Source organism: Python bivittatus, unplaced genomic scaffold, assembly GCF_059951505.1.
Source record: "Python bivittatus isolate LINGU-HERP-01145 unplaced genomic scaffold, Pbiv_v1 ctg000980_np1212, whole genome shotgun sequence".
NCBI lineage: Eukaryota > Metazoa > Chordata > Lepidosauria > Squamata > Pythonidae > Python > Python bivittatus.
The window spans coordinates 17,324,111-17,348,297 of record NW_028277125.1 but is presented as its reverse complement, the minus strand read 5'-3'; the positions used below and the strand labels follow the sequence as shown (position 1 = coordinate 17,348,297).

The window sequence follows — 24,187 nt, the reverse complement described above, 5'->3', positions numbered from 1 at the left end:
ATGTGTGAAGCGCATATGAAGCAAAGCAGTCAATTAAGGTGACATGCTGTTCTTCTTAAATGAAGTGGACATTGTTCAATCGCTTCAAATATTGAGGCAGATAATGTCACCTATGAAACAAAAAGTGCATAGGCCCAACACATATGTGATTGCACTATTAAATATTTATCTTGTGAACTTATCATCCTGCCTTAGCTTATTTTAGCTATAGAAACTGAAAGAGAAATGTAAGTAGTAGTATTTATTTACTCAGGCTGGGCATCACCATGGCACAAATCCCAAATCCTGGATGGAATAAAATGATGTGCCTTGTTGTTTTTAAACTCCTTTAAGGTAGAATGTGTTTCTCTAGCTTACTAATTCAAAAGCCTACTTAACTTGTACCTCTGAGAATTAATTTGGGAGCAAAATTGGTTTGTTTGTTTTGCTGTTGCTGCTGCTTTATATTACTATTTTTTAAAAGAAATATTTACACAGTAAACTGCCTACAGCCATGAGACTGGAGTAGCATACAAACAATTGCAAACGCATAAATGAATTACAATGTGTTTGATGGAAAGGATGACAACACTCAGCAAAATAAGCAAACAAGTAGATCAGTAAATAAATGTAAAAAGGTTTAAAAATAAAACTATTTCTTCATGCTTCATAGCATTTTAAAACTCCTTGAGAAGAAGGAAAAGAAGAACCTCAAACCAGAATAATCCTTGTGATCATACTATCTTTTGTCTGAACACAAGAGTTTCAGGAGTAGGAGAAAATGTATCTGACAGAGTTTAACCATTTGCTCAGCTCGTTCCAATTTTTATAAGTTGCATGATCAAGGTTTTATTGTGTTTTATGATCTCTCAGATAATTGACATTATAGAATCCCTTTTTTTTTTCTGTTGCAAATATTACATTCTGTTTAAAAAGGCAGTTTAACAGATTTTAAAGGCATTGTAATTCAACATTTCTTGGCTCCGGTTCAATGAAATTTGGCATGCTTCTTCCATTTATAATGTCTTCAATCTGAACATTCCATAGCATTAGAAGAAACTCATTCCCAAAGTGTTTATGATTTTCCCATGGCTAAACAATGGACAAGCATTTTTTTCCTGATTTACGCTCCAGAATTTGGATAAGCTAGAGTACCACAAAATAGATCAGGCTATTTTCTGAGCTAAGGAGTTTTAGTAGATGGCATTAAGGCACAGTTTTTCTAAATAAAATAAATAGAACCCATTTAAAAATCACACTGTTGTATGAAGCATTCAGACTTATTCATAGCAGCAATATTGGGGAAATTACAGGTTCAAACAATAATAAATGTTAGTTATTAAAACTTATTTAAAAAGCAATGACTCTTAAGTAAATGTTTCTTGCTGAAAGATGAAAATCACCTGTTCTTTGGGTCTGTAAGTGGAATTTATTTCATCTACCCATAAATAGTTATGATTTTTCAGTGCTCACAGACAATGCAGATTCTCAGTGTTTGCTTGAAATAAATACTACCTGTCAACTAATTTAACAATAAATGAAAGAACACTTAGATTGACTTCATGGGTGAGACAATTGATGTGCTGTTTTTGAAATGTGTGTGTGTGTGTGTACAAACATACATATATGCATATGCATTTTACAATGTGCTATGTCGCATCAACTGGGTTCTTTTCTCGGCCAATGTGTATCAGGCCTGCATAAAGTGAAGCTTAAAACAACATTTGCAGCAAAATGTACAGCACAAAACAATTGAAGTGACTTGTGATTGAAATCCTTCTAGCACTTGCTTTCCACACACACAGATACACCCCTTGTATTTTTACATAAAATTCAAGTGTGAGAAACCCTATCTGATCATATAGGTATCTGGGACTTCTCTACCGATCCTCCCACTGGTTGAATTAATTTTCCTTTCCAACTTTCCCCCCTTTAATTTTTACAGTTATCAACTGATTTGAGTTGACTAACAGTTGGAATGAAAATTCAAGCCCAACAGAAAAGTGAAGCCATTCTCAAAATAAACTTGCTTTACCTTGGCCATTAATATCAGATAGAACACTATTTCATCCATTTTTCACATTTCTCGTATTTGTTCACATCTATGTGGGGGATCATCTATCTCTTTTATTCTTTGGGATTATGCACATCAGAAGATTAAAGATGCTTTACAAAGGGTTAAATTTTTCCCAGAAAATCTTTCCTGCAGTGAATGTTGTGTACGTTCTTAAACCCGAGACTCTATTGAAACAGGCAAAATGTGACGTCCTGTCCAATGATTTTTACTGGAAAGCTCTTTCAATCAGAGAGCTGTTTTTTCCCCCTTCCTTTACATCCTTACCTCTTCCATCAGATTAAAAAAAGGGCATTGTTTCCCTCTCTTCTGCTAATTTTTCAGGGTTGTTCAGGGGGACAGAAAAAGATTTGGGATTTATATTTCATTCACTTGGGATATCTGTCTTGTTCTGCAACATTAGCAGATGAAAGCCAATATCAGTCAATCAAGAAGTCAGTTCTGACTCAAGGATGCACAGGGATCCAAAACCATATTGGAACCCAATGGACAGGATTTGGGTAACAAGACAAGGTTTTGTTACCAAGATTTTCTCCAGCACTCATCTGGAAAATTATCAGGCACCATAAAATCTGTCCCATGACAGCTGTTATTCATTTGGATAAATCAGAGGAGCTACACAAAAGTAGCTAAGTAGACATGCTACGTTTAAGAAACTTTTCTTTGTACACAAGCAGTTTCTTTGGCTCTGAATCTCCTGCAGTTTTGAGGTTTCATCATGTTCATCATGTTCCTGAAGTTGTCCAAAACTGTGGTGAAGCAGGACGTTGCTCTTCTATTTCCTTTTCAGTGTGATGACTTCTGGGGAAGGAATGACACACTTTGAGGGGGAGGGGTTTGTTTGTTTTTTTAGCATTTGACAGGCAAATCTCAAATATTTTTCGGGAAGATGGAGAAAGATCTTATGATTAATGATAATGGGGAACATTTATTCATCCCTATTAGTGTTTATTGCCTAAATAGTTTTGAGAATAAGGTTAATGCTGTACCAAAATCCCCTTTAAATTTTCTGAAGTTTTAAAATCCTGCAAAAGAGGATTTTGTTTTCCTACATTTTTCTCAGGGTAGTTGAGAATTTCTTCTGAATTTCTCTTGATATTTTGAGCTTTGTTTATTGTGGCAAGTTGTTGCAGGGGCTTTCAATGGTGCTGAGGTTTTGGTCACACATATTTCCATCACACTGAAGCTTCTTTACCTCCCAGTATTTCCTAGTCTGAAAAAACCCAATAAGACAAGTTTTTTTGGGATTTAGTTGAAACAAGGGAAGCCAGGGATGCTACAGACCACTGGAGAGAGAATTCTAAAAGAGTTCTGTGATTCTGAAAACAAACTAATGTATGAGCAGATAAGAAGTTATTATTTAGAAGCTTGGTACAAATTATTCTGCCTCCCTCTCTGTCATTGTCATGTCATTTTTGTGTCACCACTAACATAATTTGGAATCTTTTAAAATAATGTGCTACAAGCCACTTTGCTTTAAAAATCCTGATTTATTTGGGTGTAAGGCAATCAATGATCTAAAAGGGAGTTACTCTCTTCCAAAACTAAAGACCTAAGCTTTGACAATTTACTGGAATCTACATAGAGAAGCTGTGCTTCCAAAGAAGTGTAAAACTTCCTTCAAAATTAGGCTATCTTCAGACCAAAAAAAAAAAAAAAAAGGCTGTCAGAATATTTTATTGGGGGAAAATCCCATTTGTTATACTACAAAAGTGACAGCATGAGACAAAGGAGAAATCTCTTATTGTGTAAAGAGCTATAGCAACAGCACTGTTTATATTTATGTGATCTGGATAGGGAGCCCAGTCTTATTTACAGATAGAAAAATGCTGATTGTAGAGCTGAATAGTTCTATTTTTCTCCAGCACTGTTATTTTTCCAGACAAATAAGTGTGATGAGGGTGAGTATTTTTGTTCGAAAATATTAAAGTCAAGAGTCTTCATACAATTTCAAATGTAGGCTACAGTTATGTTTGCTGAGAGTCTAACATTAACTAGCAGGGTATGGTGAATGTCAAAATCTTATTACTTTTGCATCCTAGGAAGACAAATAAATGCTATCATTCAAGTTGCTGTTGCCCATGACCTAAAAAGACAGTTTGTGGCAAGTATGGAAAATACTGTTAGCTTCTGCGCTTTGCAAAATTACCCCTTGAATTTTGCATATTGGGAGAATTTGATGCAAAAATAGGAGAAGGGGAGATATTCATCTGATTTGCATGAGTGAAAATGTGCAAAGCCAAAAGCAGATATACTTTGATTGTCACATTTTCCTTAACATTGCAACATGTTTCTTTTGGTGGGAAAACACACATAAAAGTGTTAGCATGCAACAAGACATTGTATGAAACATGTGCACTAGGAAATATGCACATGAATTCGAAGTAGCACAGACAAAGGTGCATACCATATTTATTCTTCCCAACTTAACAGAATGTTGGAAAGAAAGGGGTTGGGAATCTGTCCATTAGCAGGATTTGTTTGTTTGACTTTGATACCACCCAACACCAATTGGCTCTGGGCATTTCACGGCTTAAAAAGAAAACCCCAAAATGCAATCAAAAGAATAAAGCATGTAACAATAAACAATATGGCAAATCCCATCAGCAACAAACACATCATGCACCCAACAAGAGGCTACAACCATCCTAGTCCACAGCTTAGAAGAACCACCAGGTCTTTAAGGCCCTTTGGAATGCCAACAGGGTGGGAGCTACCTAGATCTCTGGGGGAACCTCATTTCAGAGGCAGGGACCATGACAGAGAGGCACACTTCTGGGGTCCTGAGAGATGGCACTGCCTAAGCAAAGGAAACCAGAGTGTTCCAACTGTGTTGGATTGTGAAGCCTTGCTGATACCACAGGAGACAAGCAGTCACTCAAGTAGCCAGGCCTATGCCATATAGGGATTGGTGGTCATAACCAGCACCTTGAATCATGCCCTGAAGCAAACTGTCAGCCAGTGCAGCCTACAAAGCAGGGCTTTTGCATGGGCTTACTGAGGTAGGCCCGCCACTCTCATGCCGTTGTGTCTGGGCCAGTTCTGGGTGGTCTTTAGGGACAGGCCCATGTAAAAAGTGTTGCAGTGATTGAGCTGTGAGGTGACTAGGCTGTGAGTGATGGTCTGAAAGGCCTTCTATTCTAAGAAAGGGTACAACTGGCATACCAGATAAAGCTATGCAAAGGTCTTCCTGGCCACAGCCGTTCAGGAACTGTGAGACCAGGAAGATCTCCAAATCATGCACCACTTTCAAATGGGAAAGTGCTACTCCATCTCTGAAAACTGTTCTGGGGAAGGGAAACTGGCAAAAGAAAGACCAAGTGCAACATTGGGTAGCATACAGCTGGGGCTGTAGAAAAAAAAAATCCTGAAAACAATCTTCAATGGAACCCAATGGGAGAAGCAACCCCATTCTTCCTCCCTTCGACTGAGCTGAGTATATGTAGCCACCCTGTGCTTCCCAGTGCAACTTAAACACAAATATAGATGAAACATGAGGGAAGAGCAATGATACAGAGAGAGAGAGAAATGCAACACATGTGAACCTACCATGATTAAAACTATTCTCTCTCTCACTCTCTCGCTCTCTCGCTCTCTCTCACACACACACACCCACAACATGTAGATGTATGTGCAAACACGAAATGCATTCAATGGCGACTGTTGATAAAAGGGTTGGAAAGAATTCCAGAAACTATACTCTGCATGTTTTCTCTAATTTTCTTTTCAAAGAGAGCCAATGAACTGATATGGAAATGGGGGGGAGTGGGGGAGAAACCTTAGGAAAATCAAAGTTGATTGATATGTCAGCTTTTAGATGAATGTGGATGTCTCTGCATGAATTTTTATATAGGAAAGAAAATGGGAGGAAAAAAAGCGAAGCAACTTCACCTGTTACATACCATTGATCTAGATACACTGCACTCCTACAATACAAGTTTCTGGCCTATCTCTTAAAAATCTGTACTCTGAAAATTGGATTAGCATTTCATTTTTTTTTTTTATTCCGTACCATGCAATTTGTCTAAAGTGGTAATCTTAAGACAAATTAATGATAAGAATATTAATGGCATGGTTATTGAGAAAATCATCAGGAGATCTTTGATGTAACAAATTCAGGAATTCATTCACTGATTATTGGATGTCTCTCAGATTGCCCCTTAAAGGTACATGTTCACCATGACCCACTCTTAGCCACCACATTCATATATGTGGATGGGTGGATGGGTGAACAGACAGACGGTACATGCATGGGATCTCTACTTTGTTATGTTTCATGTATATAAATTCAGTGCCTTGGCGCTAAAGGTCATTTCATACTGTTATTCCCTGTCTTTCAAATTTTCCCCTTTGTGTGTCAAAGAACATGATGGTAGAAAGGCTGAGGGCACAGAAAATATAATACTTTGCAACTTGAAACACTGGCCTTCAATTGCACCAGCTGTTGTGATGACAAATCAAGGTTTAGTTCTCTTGAAAGTTAGACAGTGGATGACTAATAATGTTAAAGCATATTCCATCTTGTTATAATTTAATCCAACACTGTCAGCTTTTGGAAGTATTGGGACATCTTGCCTGGAGAGATAACTAGCAGTTTCTTACTGCTGTCTGTTGCAAATATTATACTCTATCACTGATGACAATATCAGTATTCCCTATTATTTTTAACATCACTGCAACTATCTGGGAACAATTATATTAATATTATTAATGGAGCAGGGATAGCCTGATGTCATTCTAATAAGCTGGCACTGAAAAATACTTTCAGTTTTCGAACAAAAATAGCAAGAAAAGTTACCGCATTGTAAAATAAAACAGCCCTTACCCAGTTTTTGCAAAATTTGCCCAGTACTTCAGCATAGATCTGCTCAGTGCTTCCTCTGTTTTGGTATAATTAACTCTTCGCTCTAGAGGCAGTCCGAATACAAACTCAATTTCATAACCATGTGGAACTCCCATCCATTCTGGCCAAGGAAGTTTTGAAGATCTGTGCTCAAAGAAGTACAAAAAAGCATTGTTCCCTGCCAAGGCAAATTGTTTTATGAACTCTACCACAGGGCATATGAAATTGTAATCCCCAATGATATCATCCATGGCTTCACGATAATTGAAAATATTCTTCTCATCTTCCCAGTCTGCATAGTGAAAAGCAATAGATTCCAATCCAATTTCATTTAATCCTGGAAAAGAAAGTTTCAAACCTGCCTGGAATTCTATTTCATTGATAAGACTGTTGTTATCTTTGCTGAAGCCAGGTGCACCGTACACAAGGAAAGCTGTGCCCTCATCTTGGTTCACTCCTATCAAGATCTGTGTTTGTTTAAAGTGCCCGTTTTTCAGCAATAATGCTGGCATATCGGTGAGAAAATCATCATCAACCACGGGACTAAAATACAAATTTATAAGACTAGTGTAAGTTAAAACAGCTAATCCTTTCTCCAATATATCCTGGGAATCTTTGTGCCGAAGACAAAAAATGATCTCAGTTTCATTTTTGCTAGTACAGTGGAGGAGCTCAGCTAGAACTAGAGTTCTCCTTCTTGCTTCAGATGGTAGAATTGCACCCCAAGGGGCATTTCCAGCTCCACTTTGCATGATTGCCCTAGTGAAGAGAGGATAGCTTTGAGGAGAAAGAATATGGTAGCTAACAGACCCCGCTCCAGCACTTTCTCCAAATAATGTCACACTTTTGGAATTGCCACCAAAGACTTCTATGTTGTCATGGATCCACTGAAGTGCTAGCCTTTGATCAAACAAACCCACATTTCCTGGGGCTTCTTCATTTCCTGGCAAAGCCAAGAATCCCAAAGGCCCTAATCTATAATTCATTGAAACAACAATGACTCTTTCCACACGGGCTAGAAACTTGCCTTCATAAACAGATAATGAGGATGTCCCAGTTTGGAAGCCACCCCCATAGATCCATACCATGACTGTTGCATTTTTAGGCTTGGGAGACGGAACCCATACATTGAGATAAAGGCAGTCTTCACTAAGCCTTGTGTTTGGATTCCACATCTCTGACCCTGCAAAGCCAGGGAAAGTATTATCTAGGAGCTGAAAACAGGAGTTGGCATACTTGGTGGCATCCCAGGTTCCTTTCCATTCTTCTCGAGGTTGTGGCTTTTTGAAACGCAGTCTACCAATAGGCGGTGTTGCAAAAGGGATCCCAAGAAATGCAGTTACTGTTCCACCAAGCACAGGTAACTGGACGCCTTTGACCATTCCATTCTTAGTAGCAATGATGGTGTCATCCCCGGTAGGGAACGCCTTCTTGATGAACATATAGAACAGAAGAAACCACATGAGGATTTTTGTGTGGCTGCCCATTCCACTGGTGTGCATCATGAACTCTGAAATAAAAGAAAAAGAAAGAGTTTAAGCAGAACTTTCAGATGCAGAAATGCAGTGAAGTACTGCATTGGGGAGCTGTGTTGTACAACCTCAAGAGACTGACAACATGGCAGCTGCACTCAAAGAAAATGCATCTCAAAGACAGTCCAGTTGGGAAACTGTCCCAACATCATTATTTACAAAGTACTGTATAACCAAACAGAAGTGGAGAAACGTTAATATGATCGCCACCAACACCACCACTTCAATTTGGCTAAACTGAACACTGCCACTTTCACTGATGGTCAGCCAGCAGCCAGCCGCCAGAGTCTAACTGTGAATATGCATCTTCACTGAAATGCACTTTTGTCACACAGACTCACTCACAAGCCCAGTTCCTCCCTGTGTTGGAGGCGGAAATCGTTTGTTTATTTGTTGTGAACAAAGGGTACCAGGGCTATGAAAATGATCTAAGAAAGATCGTTCCTGAGGTGCTTATAAAGGTTGGAATCTAATAAAACCTGGAAAATCTAGGGGAAGCAAGTATTGAAGCAAGTCTGCTTCAGTGATCCACTTATTTCTAAGGAGTAGCTAACAAGTCTGAGCTACAAATATTATGTAATATGACTTTTATTTGGGAATGTGTATAGCTAGTTATAATTTCACATGCTAGCAAAATAATGCTTGGGATTATCCAACACAGATTAGAGCCCTGCATGGAAAAGGAGACACCAGATGTTTAAGATGGCTTTAGAAAAGGCCAAGGAACATGAGACATTATTGCTGATGCATACTGGATAATTGAGAAAGCCATGGAATACCAAAAAGAAGTCAGTATGCGCTTCATTGATTATAAAAGGTTTTCAAACATGTCAACCATGTCAATGTATGGAAGATACAGCTTAGAAAAATGGGAATCCCAGAATGCATCCTGCAAATCTATATATACTACAGGCAGATCATGGCAAAACCGACTGGCTCCAGGCTGGCAAAGGAATGCAACAAGTCTGTATATTCTCCCTTTATTTATTCAACATATACACTGAATGTATATTAAGGGAATCTGGATTGGAAGAAGATGAATGTGGTTTTAAAACTGGAGGGAGAATATTTCTTTGTGGCATTTATCTGTACTGTAATGAGGCCAAGGACTATCTATGAACAACTTGTTTTATATTTTGCCCCTTTCTCTGGTACTGTACAACTGGTTTGCCATACATCAATGAAGGAATGTAATCCTTGGGGCAACATCCATAAGTTAAACTTTAAAATAATACAGAAATTTAAAGTAAAGTATTCTAAGAATGGCGGACAGAAGTTGGCATTGTATTACATTCCTCTTCATCTGCTGTGGTAACCAAATCTCTGGACATGAGGCAAGGGATAAAAGCAGGCTTGGATTAAAGAGGATAAGTGTACAGAAGTGTGTTTTTTGTTTTGTTTTTTGCTTTCTACTTGCTATCAAGACATTTTTCCACATCATACTGGCTTGGAGATAGCAAGCCAACTAGGTTATGACAGCAACCTCAGGCAAGTTCTGGGGAAGGTGTTGGAAATGATGTTCCCCGCATTCCCTTCCAAACCTTACTTTCTACGATTCTGCGCTTCATACTAGTCACATAAGAATAGTCAATAAACTAACTGAAGTCTTTCATACATGTATTAGAGGAGCCTCTTACATAGCTGCAAATGCAGATGAATGAAGATTGATCTGGAGATAAGTAGCAACATAGCTTAGTTCTATGTATTGTCGAAGGCTTTCACGGCCGGCATACGATGGCTGGTGTGGGTCTTCCGGGCTGTGTGGCCGTGTTCTGGAAGTTTTATTTCCTAACGTTTTGCCAGCATCTGTGACCGGCATCTTCGGAGGGCAGGTCTGTCTGTGCTCCTGCTCTCTGAAGATGCCGGTCACAGATGCTGGCGAAACGTTAGGAAACAAAACTTCCAGAACACGGCCACACAGCCTGGAAGACCCACACCAGCCATAGCTTAGTTCTTCTAAATGGTACTTCCAAACTCACTGGTGAATGGCAAAGGAAGGATGAAATCCCTAGGTGTGAAAGTCAGTTAATTATGTGATTTGCATCTAGAGTTCTGCAAATGAGCAAATCTGACTACTGAAGACTAGGGTTTATTAGATTTGATTTAATCGATTCAGAAATGGTTGGAGATGTCCATTGAAAGGAGTTAATTGAATGATATAAAAGCTCCCTTTCAAGCTTATCAATTAAAAAAAAAGATTTTTAAACTTTTTTTTTTTTTTTAATAAATGGGTCTTAATTTTATATGAACATAAAAGTTGCAGTTAAGTCAGAAAACAGCCATAAATTGGAAATAATGCACGATTGGCACAGGAGAACTTTGTTCAAACAGGTGATCTTAGAAAAGCTGAAATCATTTGTTTTAATGCACGATGGACATTTTATGAAGTCAATGTTAGACAGAACAAAACAGAACAGAACAGAACAGATAGAAAAATAAGGACCTTTTAAGACAGACTGTATTTTCATACTAAATTGTTTTGCTAGAAATGGTTATCCCTTTTTGTGTATTTTTGTGTAAATGTAGATATGCATGTGTGGATGTGTAACCCCTATTGACTGTGTTTTGTAATGTATCTAATTTATCCATACTTTGGGAGTCAATGCTTTAATAATAGTTAGAAAGTCATATTTTTATGTTCTTAGTAAAAACATAGGAAAAAGACTCCATAATAATATGCAGTGACGTTGACATTTTGAGTAATTTCTTCTTGAAAGATATGGGAAAGGCAAAAAAAAAAAGTATTCTAGGTCCTCATTACTGTCATTTTAAACAATCTGTTCTCCAGTCATCTGAGCAATGCTTCTATCCTTAAAAGGAGCAGAGTTAATTTCTGTAGAAAATACAGCTGCGCAATTCTTGAAGGGCTGTTTTGCTTGTTGCCTGCTAAGATTCTGAAAGCTAAGAGTAGAAAATAGGAACATTTTTGCTTGAAGTGCTTCCTAAGTATGTGACAGCATCAAAGGAACTGAAGGACAGAGGAGGATTAGCAGAGACAATATTGCACTGATTCAGTTGAATGCAAGAGCAAATAAAAAGCCATATGATACAGGCCAAGTATTGAGGAAGGGACTGAAAGGAAAAGTAAACTTTATGTAAAGCCACTTGGGGCTTTCCATAAAGAAGTATGGAGCATTATCTTTAATCTTTACGCATTGAAGATCTTACAGGAACAACATGTGCATGCTTTGTATGCTGTTCAGGTTTGGGCATAATAAAACTGCTCTAGGGAATATCTGGAATATATAAATGTGATTTTGAATGGACTCGATCCTCAAACTTGATTTCAGGATGAGAAGCATGGACCACCTCTTTCCAGGGAGCAAGACAACAGAAGTGACAGACTTTCTGCACTGTTCCTAATTTCTCTAGGGTTTGACCAGGCCAAATAACTGCTCACCCAAAGGATAAAGGAGATGATAAGAGGTTGCTCTAAATATGGCAGAAATTGGATAAACAAGGCATTTGGGAACCAGCAAAATGTCTACAGAATCTAACTTTCCCTGGGGTGAGGATAATGTTTTTCAAAATTAGATATAATATCTTACCATCTGCATTGCTATAAGGGAGATACTCAAGGCCCCATCAACCACGTTTAGCTGCCATGTGGTGAGAAGGAGATTGAGTCCATTTCTCATGTATAATTACACTGTAAATTTTACAGGAATATTAGGTCTACTTATATTCGGCCTCTAATACATAAATTCCCAGGAAGGCCAGACAACTTCTATGTGAATCAACTTCTAGAAGATTTGAAACCCTTCATTATTTGCTCAGTAACCAATTTTTGTGATGCTGCAATGAAGATAAGGCATAACTGGTCCCAGGAACAGCCACTTCTGATTTATGCTCTACTTCAGATTTAATATGCAGATTCTGCAATCATCCTACTTATTTTGTTTTAAGTGATGTACATTTTTACTCCATCTACCGTAGTCTTTTAGACATATACTTGCACAGTTTATTAATACACATTATTGTATTCGCCTATTTTATTATAGAATTTCCTTGCTATGATTGTATTTTATCTCATCTATTTGATTTGACTTTTCTGTTGTATATTTTGTAAATTGTTCAGCAGTAACTGAATAAATGTTACTACTTCTACGAAATGTTTTTCCAATGGAAATAGAGTCAAACATCACAAGGATGCCAGATAAAAATATGGTACCCAAAGCTCTTTTCTCATTACTGGATGCAAAGGCATTTTGTTTTTCTTCTATCATGCTATCCTTTAATAAGTGTGAGAGTGACACATGTCCAATCATGAGGGAATTCTCATGTCTGGAAATTTGTTTAATGATTTGTATCTTCAGCTATGCAAAAGCAACAGCTCTGACTAATGAAGGCTAGGGTTCATTTCCAAGGCTGGGAAAGGAGACTTCAATGTGCATATATTGATTCTTAATAGTCTATCCTGCCTTTTCCATTTCAAACAATATGTGTAAGGCATCTCAAATAACCCTGACAAATACACCATCATTTTTTAAAATAAATCTGACCCTAGTTCAGTGGTAAAGCACATTTCAAGGTTCGGTTTCTGGTCCCAAGTATCATGCAGCAGATACTGAGAAGAAATATTATCTGAGGCCCTACAAAGTTGCTACTGTTGATCACACAGTTGGACAAAGAGCCTGAACTGATATAAGATGGTTTCTTGTGTTTTTTATCATAAGGAGGAGGAGGGGAGCTGATTAAAGCAAAACACACCCAGATTCCATTCTCCAGATAATTCTTGCATTTTCAATTCAGCAAGTCCAGAGAAAGGCTATGATGACTTTCATTAGCCAGGGAACTCCAAGTCCCCATTAAGTAGAGAGTAAGGAAGATGACCTTGATGGAAATGCTTAGGTAAGAATCATTACCTAAGCAAAAGAGGCTAAAACATTTTTAAAGTCCTGAACCATGATCAGATAACATTGGGAAGAGACTTGGGCAGACAGCTCACTAATTCACTAGAATATAAAAAAGAAGAGGAAGTACAGTATAATTAGACTTGCAAGATTCTGTCATTATAGCCAGTCTCAATAAAAGTAGTCTTAGCCTTCATGTGAGTTGATTCCTGGTCTGGTCTACTGAGTGGGGCTGACAATCAGTATGGAGTGGCAAGCTTAAGAGCAGATGTAACTGTTCAAGATTAAATATGAAAGCTTTTGTTGAGGCCCTATTTTATATTTGCTGGTCACTGCATTACCAATCAAATTTCAGTATTTTTCTTTTATATGTACACTTTTAAACATATCCCCTTTTAATTATACCTAACCATATATATTCAGTGGGAAGAGCTACTGGGGAATAAACCTGTCACATCTAAAGCATGACAAAGAAGGGGTTCCTTTTTCTGATCTAAGATGCACGTCTGTTAAATAGGACAATGATGCTTCATTCATTTCCCAGTCTTTGATTGCGGAGATGAGAGTGGCAACCTTAAAGCATTCATTTGGAGAACTGCTAAGCACTTAGATAACAATAAAAATGGGGGGAAATCATACATTACCAGGAAGGAAGGAAGGAAGGAAGGAAGGAAGGAAGGAAGGAAGGAAGGAAGGAAGGAAGGAAGGAAGGAAGGAAGGAAGGAAGGAAGGAAGGAAGATGTAACTTCCTTACTTAAAAAAATTACAACACAGTCTTATTTGTCTCTACTCATAGGTAAATCTCTGTGTTTTGATGGTAATTATTCTTAGAGAAGAAGTAGAGAGGTGCTGCACATAATGGAAAACATGGCCCCGAAATATCAAGGCTATATACTTCTCTCAATATTAAACACTTAAGGGCTTGATTGGGTTCAGTGTTATAGTAAACTACACAAGCATGTAGTTGAAAGATATTGATCTGAGTTGTAAATGCTTAGATTTACCAAAAGTGTAATCCATTCTTTTTCTCATAAGAAAATCTAGAAAGGAAAAAGATGAGATGATCATGGATATGACTACTTGGAAGCAAGTACCACTAAGTGTAATGGCAGTTACTGCCAGGTAAACGTGCATTGGATTGAAACCTAAACTACATATTTAATTACAAACTGCTTTGTAGTATAAGTCACGAATCAAAATTAATATCTATTTAACTTACTTAAGTGGGTGAGGGGAAAATTGTTGAAACACTGTTCTGCATCTTTTCTGCATTATACCATATTTAAATCCCACAAAATTGAATGGGCTTATTTACAAGTAAGTGTGTGGAGTACAGAATCTGGCTTTCATGTGTTTTTTTAAAAAAACAACTACCATTCACAGAAAAGTTACACATTCAGTAAGTACAGCTATTTTCAACATCTAGAGAGTACTCCCAAATTAGTACCCCAAATTCAGTAAGTACAGCGTTCTTAGAGAACGCCTGCTGTTTAGTTGCATTTACAAGCAAAATATTTACAAACAAAATATTCAGAGCCCTGTGCTTGGATGAAGGAATCAGCACTGAAAAGAAAAAGAAAGAAAAAGAAAAAGAATTGCATGTGAAGTCCTTCTTCCTTGGTTTATAAAGATAGTTGCAAATTAGAAAAAGAAAGAAAACCTATCCAAATGTTCATTGGTCTCTAGCTATATCTGAAATGGTGCTCAAACAAAATGGTACATTTCATAGACTGTAATTCTATTAATATGAACACAAGTACATATAGCAATGTGCTGGCTGGCAGCCAATGTCAGCTATCAACTACATATCCTGCAACCTGTCATAATGCTGCACATACCAAATGGTCTATGTAACAATTTTTGAACTATTTTAATTTCCCATCAGATTAGCAGTTCAGGTGAAACCATATCCCAAGTCCACATATTTGCATCTTAGCATATAGTTGTCCTGAAGTTAAAGTTATGTATATTTCTCTCTCTCTCCCCCTCTCTCTCTCTCAGCAGCTATCAATAGTTGTAGTTAAATTGACTCATACTAACCCAAAGAATTTCAAAGCAAATCTATCTCATTCTCATAAGATTAAAAGCGCTTAGAAGGTTTCTTTCAGATGGCATCCAGATTGAGATACAGGTTTAGATATATTTATTTTTAAAGATTTGTTTCCATTTAGCCTTACTCCAAGGAAGTTAAGCAGAATGTATTTCAATATATTTAATTCAGTGAAACAATACAAATGGATTTCGGTGATGGTTTCCTCTCCTTGTAAATCTCCAGTCAACCAAGAAATCTATACAAAAGGCAATGTAACATTAATTTAAATTCAGAAGATGGTTGGATTAATAAATGATTTTTTTAAAAAAAGTTCAGTTTAAACCCATTGAATAATACTATCATTCAATACACCTGCCTGCTTACTTGTTCCATCGTTTCCATTTTCAGAATAAACTTTGCATTCCCAGCAGAGCAACAAATGGACAGAATGTAGCATTTTAGTAGAGTGCAATTCTATACATATCAAGCTTAACTATAACTTATGCTGATAGAGATCAACGTAAATAGAGAATCTCTTACCCCAATTCGTATTATACAGAAGCCAATTTTTTAAAAAAAAAAAAGCAAAGCTCTTTAATACTTCAGGAAACTGCAGTGTTCAGCTGCTTCTATAAAGCTTCCAAATTGGACTGCTGACATTATAATCAACTGTTTAGGACAGTGCTCGCGAGACTTGGCAACAGCAATTTGATCTGAAGGCAGGCGGTCTTTACATCTGACATCTGTTCAAAATAGCTGAAAGACTTGAGAGTTAGCACAAGTAGGGGATTTGAGCATTCAAACTTCTTTGATTTCTTAGAAAAGGGGAAATGAAAAAGCTTTTAGTTTGAAAAAGCTACCCCCCCTTTTTTTTTTCTGTATAAGAAAATAGTCCAAGGAAAGATGACTGTACTTCCCCACATGTTTACTTTTGTTCTGTTCCATTCACAGATAAGAATAAAGGAACTATCGCATTATGTTCTTGGACTTCAGAAAATGTGATGGGTCCTAAACAGACATCACATTTTATGTATTTTCTATTTTATTTTGCTTTTGCTTTTGTTTTTGCTTCTGCTTTGCTTTGCTTTGCTTTTTTTTTTTTTTTTTAAGAAGAAAACAGGGGAGAAAACAGAAGAGAAATATTCAAGGAGAAAAATAAGTGTATTAAGAGAAGGGGGAGGGAGGGAGGGAGGGAGGAAGGAAGGAAGGAAGGAAGGAAGGAAGGAAGGAAGGAAGGAAGGAAGGAAGGAAGGAAGGAAGGAAGGAAGGAAGGAAGGAAGGAAGAGATATTGCACGATGTGCATAAAATACAGATCTTGTATTCATAAGAGTTAAAAATGGGTACAAACATAATGACAGAGTCTCAGCTGTTGGGGAAAGGAAAGGAAAGGAAAGGAAAGGAAAGGAAAGGAAAGGAAAGGAAAGGAAAGGAAAGGAAAGGAAAGGAAAGGAAAGGAAAGGAAAGGAAAGGAAAGGAAAGGAAAGGAAAGGTATTATTACATATTTTTTGAAAATCTTCCACATCCCCATACTTCTCATTTAGATGCTTTCTAAGAACAACGTGATTATTGTGAAAGGGTAACAAAACATACAACCATGTTTATTCCTTTCACCAAATCCTTGCTTTTTAATGTCTTAGGTTTCAATGTATATAATCCTACATGAATATAATGCACTGAAAGAGATACATTTAGCAGCAATTCAAAATACAGTACCTATTTTTGGAGAGCAAAGAGTTCCCTGCAGTCCCTGTTATCTTTTATGAATTTGGTCACTGCAGACTATATTCAGATATAATACTGAATGATCGGCCCGATGGAAAAGGGATGCCAAGGAATCACACAAAAATGGGTAAGCTGAAGGTTTGCTTTTTGACTTTTAATTAGCTCTGCAATGTTAGACTTCTAAGAATTCTGAATGTAAATTGCCTAGCAACTACAGCAGGCCAAAGAAAGTTGTGCCTGTGTGTGTGAGTATGCGTATGTGAGTGTGCGTATAAAGGAAAAGATTTAGCATGTTCTAAATCTTTTGGGGCATCACTTTTGGTGAACTTGATTGATTGGAATCTTTTTTGTCTTCTTGCTCTTTTGCAGTATTGCATGGTAGATTACAATCCCAAGAATTGTCTCTTCTATCAGAGGTTCCTTAAGAATCAGTTGTGGGCCTTATATTTTTTTATCTTTTATGCCCTTCTCTTGGGTTTCTTGAATTATGACCAGGGCTTCCAATATCATTATTAAGCTAATGATACTTAAGTCTATCAGTGTTTTGTGGCCTTTGATAACAATCCATAGTTAATTGTGATGGAATACCTTTATTAACATTACCTTCTGGATACAGTTCAAGATGTTGGTTATCACCTTGTGGAATCAAAACACAGGACACAAATGCAAAATAATCAAGGCTTCACTGCAGTGTTTATCAGACAGTACATACTGAAGGGGGACCCCACCAAGGGTTAGTGGGAGACACTCCCCTGCAGGCAAAACGGATCCCCTGTAATTTATACAATTCTACAAGAAGGGGACCCCTTAATGGACCACTGCTGTGTCATGGTGAAGGGGCTTGCATAACTCAATGAAGCCATGAGCTATGCCGGGCAGGGCCAACCAAGATGGACAGGTCATGGTGGAGAGTTCTGACAAAACATGATCCACTGGAGAAGGAAATGGCAACCCACTCCAGTATCCTTGCCAAGAAAGCCCCATGGACAATATCAAAAGGCTTAAAGATATGACGCCAGAAGATGAGCCTCTCAGGTCGGAAGGTGTCCAATATGCTACTGGGGAAGAGCGGAGGGCAATTCCAAGTAGCTTCAGAAAGAGTGAAGCAGCTGGGCCAAAGTCGAAAGGATGTTCAGTTGTGGATGTATCTGGAAGTGGAAAGAAAGTCCAATGCTGTAAAGAACAATATTACTTAGGAATGTAAGATCTATGAATCAAGGCATGCTGGATGTGGGCAAACATGAGATGACAAGATTGAACATCGACATCTTGGGAATCAGCGAATTAAAATAGATGGGAATGGGTGAATTTAATTCAGGTGACCATTATATCTACTACTGTGGGCAAGAAACCTTTAGAAGAAATGAAGTAGCCCTCATAGTCAATAAGAGAGTGGGAAAGGCAGTAATGGGGTACAACCTCAAGAATGACAGAATGATCTCAGTGTGAATCCAAGGCAAACCATTCAACATCACAGTAATCCAAGTCTATGCCCCAACCACTGATGCCGAAGAAGCTGAAGTTGACCGGTTCTATGAATACCTACAACACCTTCTAGAACTAGCACCAAAAAAAAAAAGATGCCCTTTTCATCATAGGGGATTGGAATGCTAAAGTAGGAAGTCAAGGAGTAATCAGAATAACAGGCAAGTTTGGCCTTGGAGCACAAAATGAAGCAGGGCAAAGGCTAATAGAATTCTGTCAAGAGAACAAGCTAGTCATAGCAAACACTCTTTTCCAACAACACAAGAGGCAACTCTACACATGGACATCACCAGATGGTCAATACCAAAACCAGATTGATTATGTATTTTGTAGTCAAAGATGGAGAAGCTGTATACAGTTAGTAAAAACAAGACCAGGAGCTGACTGTGGCTCAGATCCTGAGCTTCTTATTGAAAAATGTACCTTAAATTGAAGAACGTAGGGAAAACCACTAGAACACTCATGTATGACTTTGATCATATTCCTTGTGAGTACACAGTGAACGTGATGAACAGATTTAGGGTATTAGACTTGGTAGACAGAGTGCCTGAAGAACTATGGATGGAGATTCGTAACATTGTACAGAAGGCAGCAATTAAAACCATCCTAAAGAAAAAGAAATGCAAGAAAGCAAAGTGGCTGTCTGATGAAGCTTTACAAATAGCTGTGGAAAGAAGGAATGCAAAAAGCAAGGGTGAAAGGGAAATATATAACCAATTGAATGATGATTTCCAGAGAATAGCAAGGAGAGATAAGAAGGCCTTCTTAAATGAACAATGCAAAGAAATCAAGGAAAACAATAGAATAGGGAAGACTAGAGATCTCTTCAAGAAAATCGGAGATATCAAGGGAACATTTTGTGCAAAGATGGGCATGATAAAGGACAAAAGAGGCAGGGACGTAAAAGAAGCAGAAGAGATTAAGAAGAGGTGGCAAGAATACACAGAAGAACTATACAAGAAAGATCTTAATGTCCCTGATGTCCATGCTGGTGTGGTCACTAACCTTGGGCCAGACATCCTAGAGAGTGAAGTCAAGTGGGTCTTAGGAAACATTACTAACAACAAAGCTAGTGGAGATGACAGTATTCCAGCTGAGCTATTTAAAATACTGAAAGATGATGCAGTTAAAGTGCTGCACTCAATATGTCAACAAATTTGGAAAACTCAACAGTGGCCATGGGATTGGAAAAGGTCAGTTTATGTTCCAATTCCAAAGAAGGGCAATACCAAAGAATGCTCGAACTACCACACAATTGCGCTCATTTCACATGCTAGCAAGGTTATGCTCAAAATCCTACAAACCAGGCTTCAGCAGTATGTGAACCAAGAATTACCAGATGTACAAGCTGGGTTTTGAAGAGGCAGAGGAACTAGAGATCAAATTGCCAACATTTGCTGTATTATGGAGAAAGCACGAGAGTTCCAGAAAAACATCTACTTCTGCTTCATTGACTATGCAAAAGCCTTTGATTGTGTGGATCACAACAAACTGTGGCAAATTCTTAAAGAGATGGGGGTACCAGACCACCTTACTTGTCTCCTAAGAAATCTGTATGCGGGCCAAGAAGCAACAATTAGAACCAGTCATGGAACAACCAATTGGTTCAAAATAGGGAAAGAAGTACGACAAGACTGTATTACTGTCAGGTTCAGCCCAAAGAACTCCAAGAGACAATGCAAATACAGATTCTGTTGCAGAATCTCACCTGACTGAACCCAAGTTCCCAAGCCAGCCAGCCACAACACCGTGAATTCCTTAGGGATGTGCCACCCTCATCTTCTTGAACTTCCCACGCTCCTGTTGGGGGCTAAGAACACGCTTATCTCCCTGAGCATGGCCTTCATAAATCCATTCCATCACAATTATTAAACCCTGCTTATTTAACTTATATGCAGAGTACATCATGAGAAATGCCAGGCTGGAAGAATCACAAGCTGGAATTAAGATTGCAGGGAGAAATATCAGCAACCTCAGATATGCAGATGATACCACCCTAATGGTAGAAAATGAAGAAGAACTAAAGAGCCTCTTGATGAGGGTGAAAGAGGAGAGTGCAAAAGCTGGCTTGAAACTCAACATTAAAAAAACTAAGATCATGGCATCTGGACCCATCAATTCCTGGCAAATAGAAGGGGTAGAAATGGAAGCAGTAACAGACTTCATTTATTTGGGCTCCAAGATCACCACAGATGGAGACTGCAGCCATGAAATTAAAAGATGCTTGCTCCTTGGGAAGAAAGTATGGCAAACCTAGGCAACATATTAAAAAGCAGAGACATCACCTTGCCGACAAAGATCTGCATCATCAAAGCTATGGTTTTTCCTGGAGCAATGTTTCACTGTGAGAGCTGGACCATAAGGAAGCCTGAGCACTGAAGAATTGTGATGCTGGAGAAGACTCTTAGGAGTCCCTTGGATTGCTAGAAGGTCAAACCAGTCAATCCTAAAGGAAATCAACCCTGACTGGTTATTGGAAGGATTGATACTAAAGCTCAAGCTCAGATACTTTGGCCACCTAATGCAAAGAGAGGACTCTTTGGAAAAGACCCTGATACTGGGAAAGATTGAAGGCAAAAGGAGAAGAGGACAGCAGAGGATGAGATGGTTAGATAGCACCACCAAAGCAATGAACATGAAATTGAGCAAACTCCAGGAGGCAGTGAAGGACAGGAAGGCCTGGCATGATATGTTTCATGGAGTCACGAAGAGTCAGACATGACTTAATGACCGAACAACAACAACATCAACCAAGAAGGGGAAGGGAAAAAGAACACATACGCATACATATTCATATGATGATGCAGGCATACCTAAATAAGCAATACTACTCAAGGTACTTTCTGCCCCTCTCTTGTCTGCTATCTACAAGGAAAACAATAGTGTCTCAGAGAGGAAGAAGCAAATTAGTTCTAGGTGCCAACTGCCAGGAAGAAGACATCCTCCCTTGAGTTGCTATGGGGATGTTTACAACCAGCCTAGTTCACACCAGCTTCAAGAATGCTGCCCATTCCTTTATGTTCCAATTTTATTAAAGAGATCCTATTCATCTGAGCCCTCTAAAATTTTGCTTCTTTTGCTCAAAGGTATATTTTCCTCATAACCTAAAAAGGCATTTCATGAGGGCTGAATAACTTTTGGAAACTCCCATCTCCAACTGTCTCTGCTCATCCCATGAGAACCAGTGTGGCAAGCATGCTTCTAGTAATTTCTTTGAAACAATGTTACCTGTGGAGATTGCAGCCTTTGCCCAGTGGAACAACTGAGATGGCCTGACTCTGCTGGCCGTCCCCAATGGCCTAAAAACTTGATTCCTTCCCTGGATGATGGGTCAACCTATGAGATGAACCTGTCTAGAATGAAATATTTTTGAATGGACTATACAATGATTGGCTTTGGCTATTCTGTTTCCTTTTATTTCATCGCTCTATTATTCTCTTCTTTAGTTCAAGAATTTTTCCTATGCTTGCATTTTTGCATTTTTAGTGCTTTTGTTTTCAGGTTTCCATACAATTCTAAGTCACCCAAAGGTCTTTTCTGAGTTTATTTATGCAGTTCTTTAACAAATTTATTTTTATTTATATATTTGAGAAATTTATATGGCTGCCCATTGTAACAATAAGTTGAGGTGGATCACAATCCAAAACAATAAAAATTGGAATAAATACAAATACAAAGGAATATAATAAGCATAGAATGCAATAGAAAAGAATATATGTAGCTTAACATTGAAGTGTTGGGTTCTTGCTGTTCCAGAAAAGAGGTGTTGAAAAATGGCCACCTAGGATAAACAAATCAGCAACAAATTCATTCAACTGACAGGGTTGTGGCTAAGCTATAGAGGTATAAGGTGTACAGGATGTACTTACTCTTGTTGGAATTAAGATTCTGTTTCATTACTCCACAAACGATAGAAATCTTTCCAAAAATCCAAATGGCTCTTGTTTCCTAAGGTTTCCAGCCTCACAAAGCTTGATACTACTGTTATGTGGCTGACAGATCTAGGTTAACACCTGGTTTAAATTATTATGGATATAAATCTTCTCCTATCACAGAGTGCTGCTTTAAATGAATAGTGTTTGTGTTTGATTGTATTAGTTAATATTTGTTGGTTGTATTAATTAATATTTTTAATGAGTTCAGAGCTATTTTTATTGTTTTTATTTTGTTTAGTTTGGGTTTTATTGTATACTATGCCTTGGTAAAGGTGTGTACATGATGATGATGATGATGATGATGAAGAAGAAGAAGAAGAAGAAGAAGAAGAAGAAGAAGAAGAAGAAGAAGAAGAAGAAGAAGAAGAAGAAGAATGGGGAGGGGGAAGGGGAAGGGGAAGGGGAAGGGGAAGGGGAAGGGGAGGGGGAGGGGAACCTACTGCAAGTGTTCCTTCAGCATACAGATTTAGCTAGGAATCTAGGAGAGGAATGTCTGGATTGTTAGTGTACATTCTTTAAAAGGTTGCTTTTGAAGAGAATCCAGAAATAGGGATGATCTAGATTGTCTAAGGGATCTGTGTGTACTGTATAGTATTCCTTTGTTTATGTAATTGTTTCTTAAAGTATCGGTGGAAACCTGAAAGGGTTGAGACTGAATTATTTTAAGGGGCACCATTTCCCATATAATCTGACCAACTATTTGGTTTGATTTAGTTTATTATTTTTATTACAGGAATTTCTGTACTACCTGGTTCCCAAAACTCTGTGTAGTTTATAATTTTTCTGAAAGGCATCTTCTATGTCTCAACGACCACATTAATATGCTTGTGGGAACTTAATGCATAATTCATGGAAGCTGCTAACATTACCAATCAGCCATACCAAAAAGACTGCCACTTTAGAAAACCAAATGATCAGAAGGTTTTTGAATTATAGTTAAGTTTTTATTAAGTTGAAATAGGACACTTTCTCCATTAGTTCAGTCTAACCTCTATAGGCATTTTTTTTGGACCATTTTGAGGCTCTAAACTTGTCCTTTTCTCATTCTTAAAAAAGGTTTGAAAAATTATCATGGTAAACTCTTCAGGTGAGCTGGCTGAAAGTTTGCAGAGTTGATATTTTCTGAATTTTCACCATATTCTGTCAAAAATGAGCAAATATAGGTGTTTTTGATGTTTCTTATTACAGTCAACTCTTTCACTGAATCAAATCTTGAACTGTTTGAATGTAAATGTGTTGCTTTTCAATCTCAAATTAATAATTTGAATTGATTATTACCATTTACTGTTGAATCCAAATCAGCAGATTTCCACACTCCCTTTAAATTACCTTTTAAAAAAGAAAAAGGTATAGAAAAAAACCTACTTGTTTTACAGTTTAAAACTTTACTTTTTAATCTGTTTTTCTCTTTTGGAGGGGGAGAATATTGCTCTTTTAGTTTCTATTCTTTGCGCTATTTGAGAGTTTTCTAATTTAATGTTTTTGTTGGTGAGAACTCCCCAAAAGAAATAGATATATAACTATTACAAAAGTAAATAAGGTGATTTGGGTTAATTGGTTTTCAGCTGTCTCTTTTTCTTCTGATTTTATTGATACTACCCAAAATTTTAATATACTAAGATGAGGAAAAAGCATGCATGTTTCTATATGGTATTTATATCACACACACACACACACACACACTGTGTGTGTGTGTATATATATTTGTCAGAGCAAATGTTAGTAGTTTG

At 37.8% G+C, this 24,187-nt stretch overlaps 1 protein-coding gene across 1 annotated transcript in view; it reads right to left on the bottom strand.

Moving 5' to 3' along the window:
* The window catches only part of BCHE (butyrylcholinesterase), a 52,352-nt gene extending 36,354 nt beyond the window's left edge, over window positions 1-15,998 (bottom strand). The window contains exons 1-2 of the mRNA XM_007433589.3: window positions 15,854-15,998; window positions 6,879-8,406 (exon numbers count right to left, since the gene is read on the bottom strand). Coding sequence (XP_007433651.2) covers window positions 6,879-8,401 — 1,523 coding nt within the window. The 5' untranslated portion in view covers window positions 8,402-8,406; window positions 15,854-15,998. The remainder of the gene's footprint in view (window positions 1-6,878; window positions 8,407-15,853) is intronic.
* Between the last annotated feature and the right edge of the window lie 8,189 nt (window positions 15,999-24,187).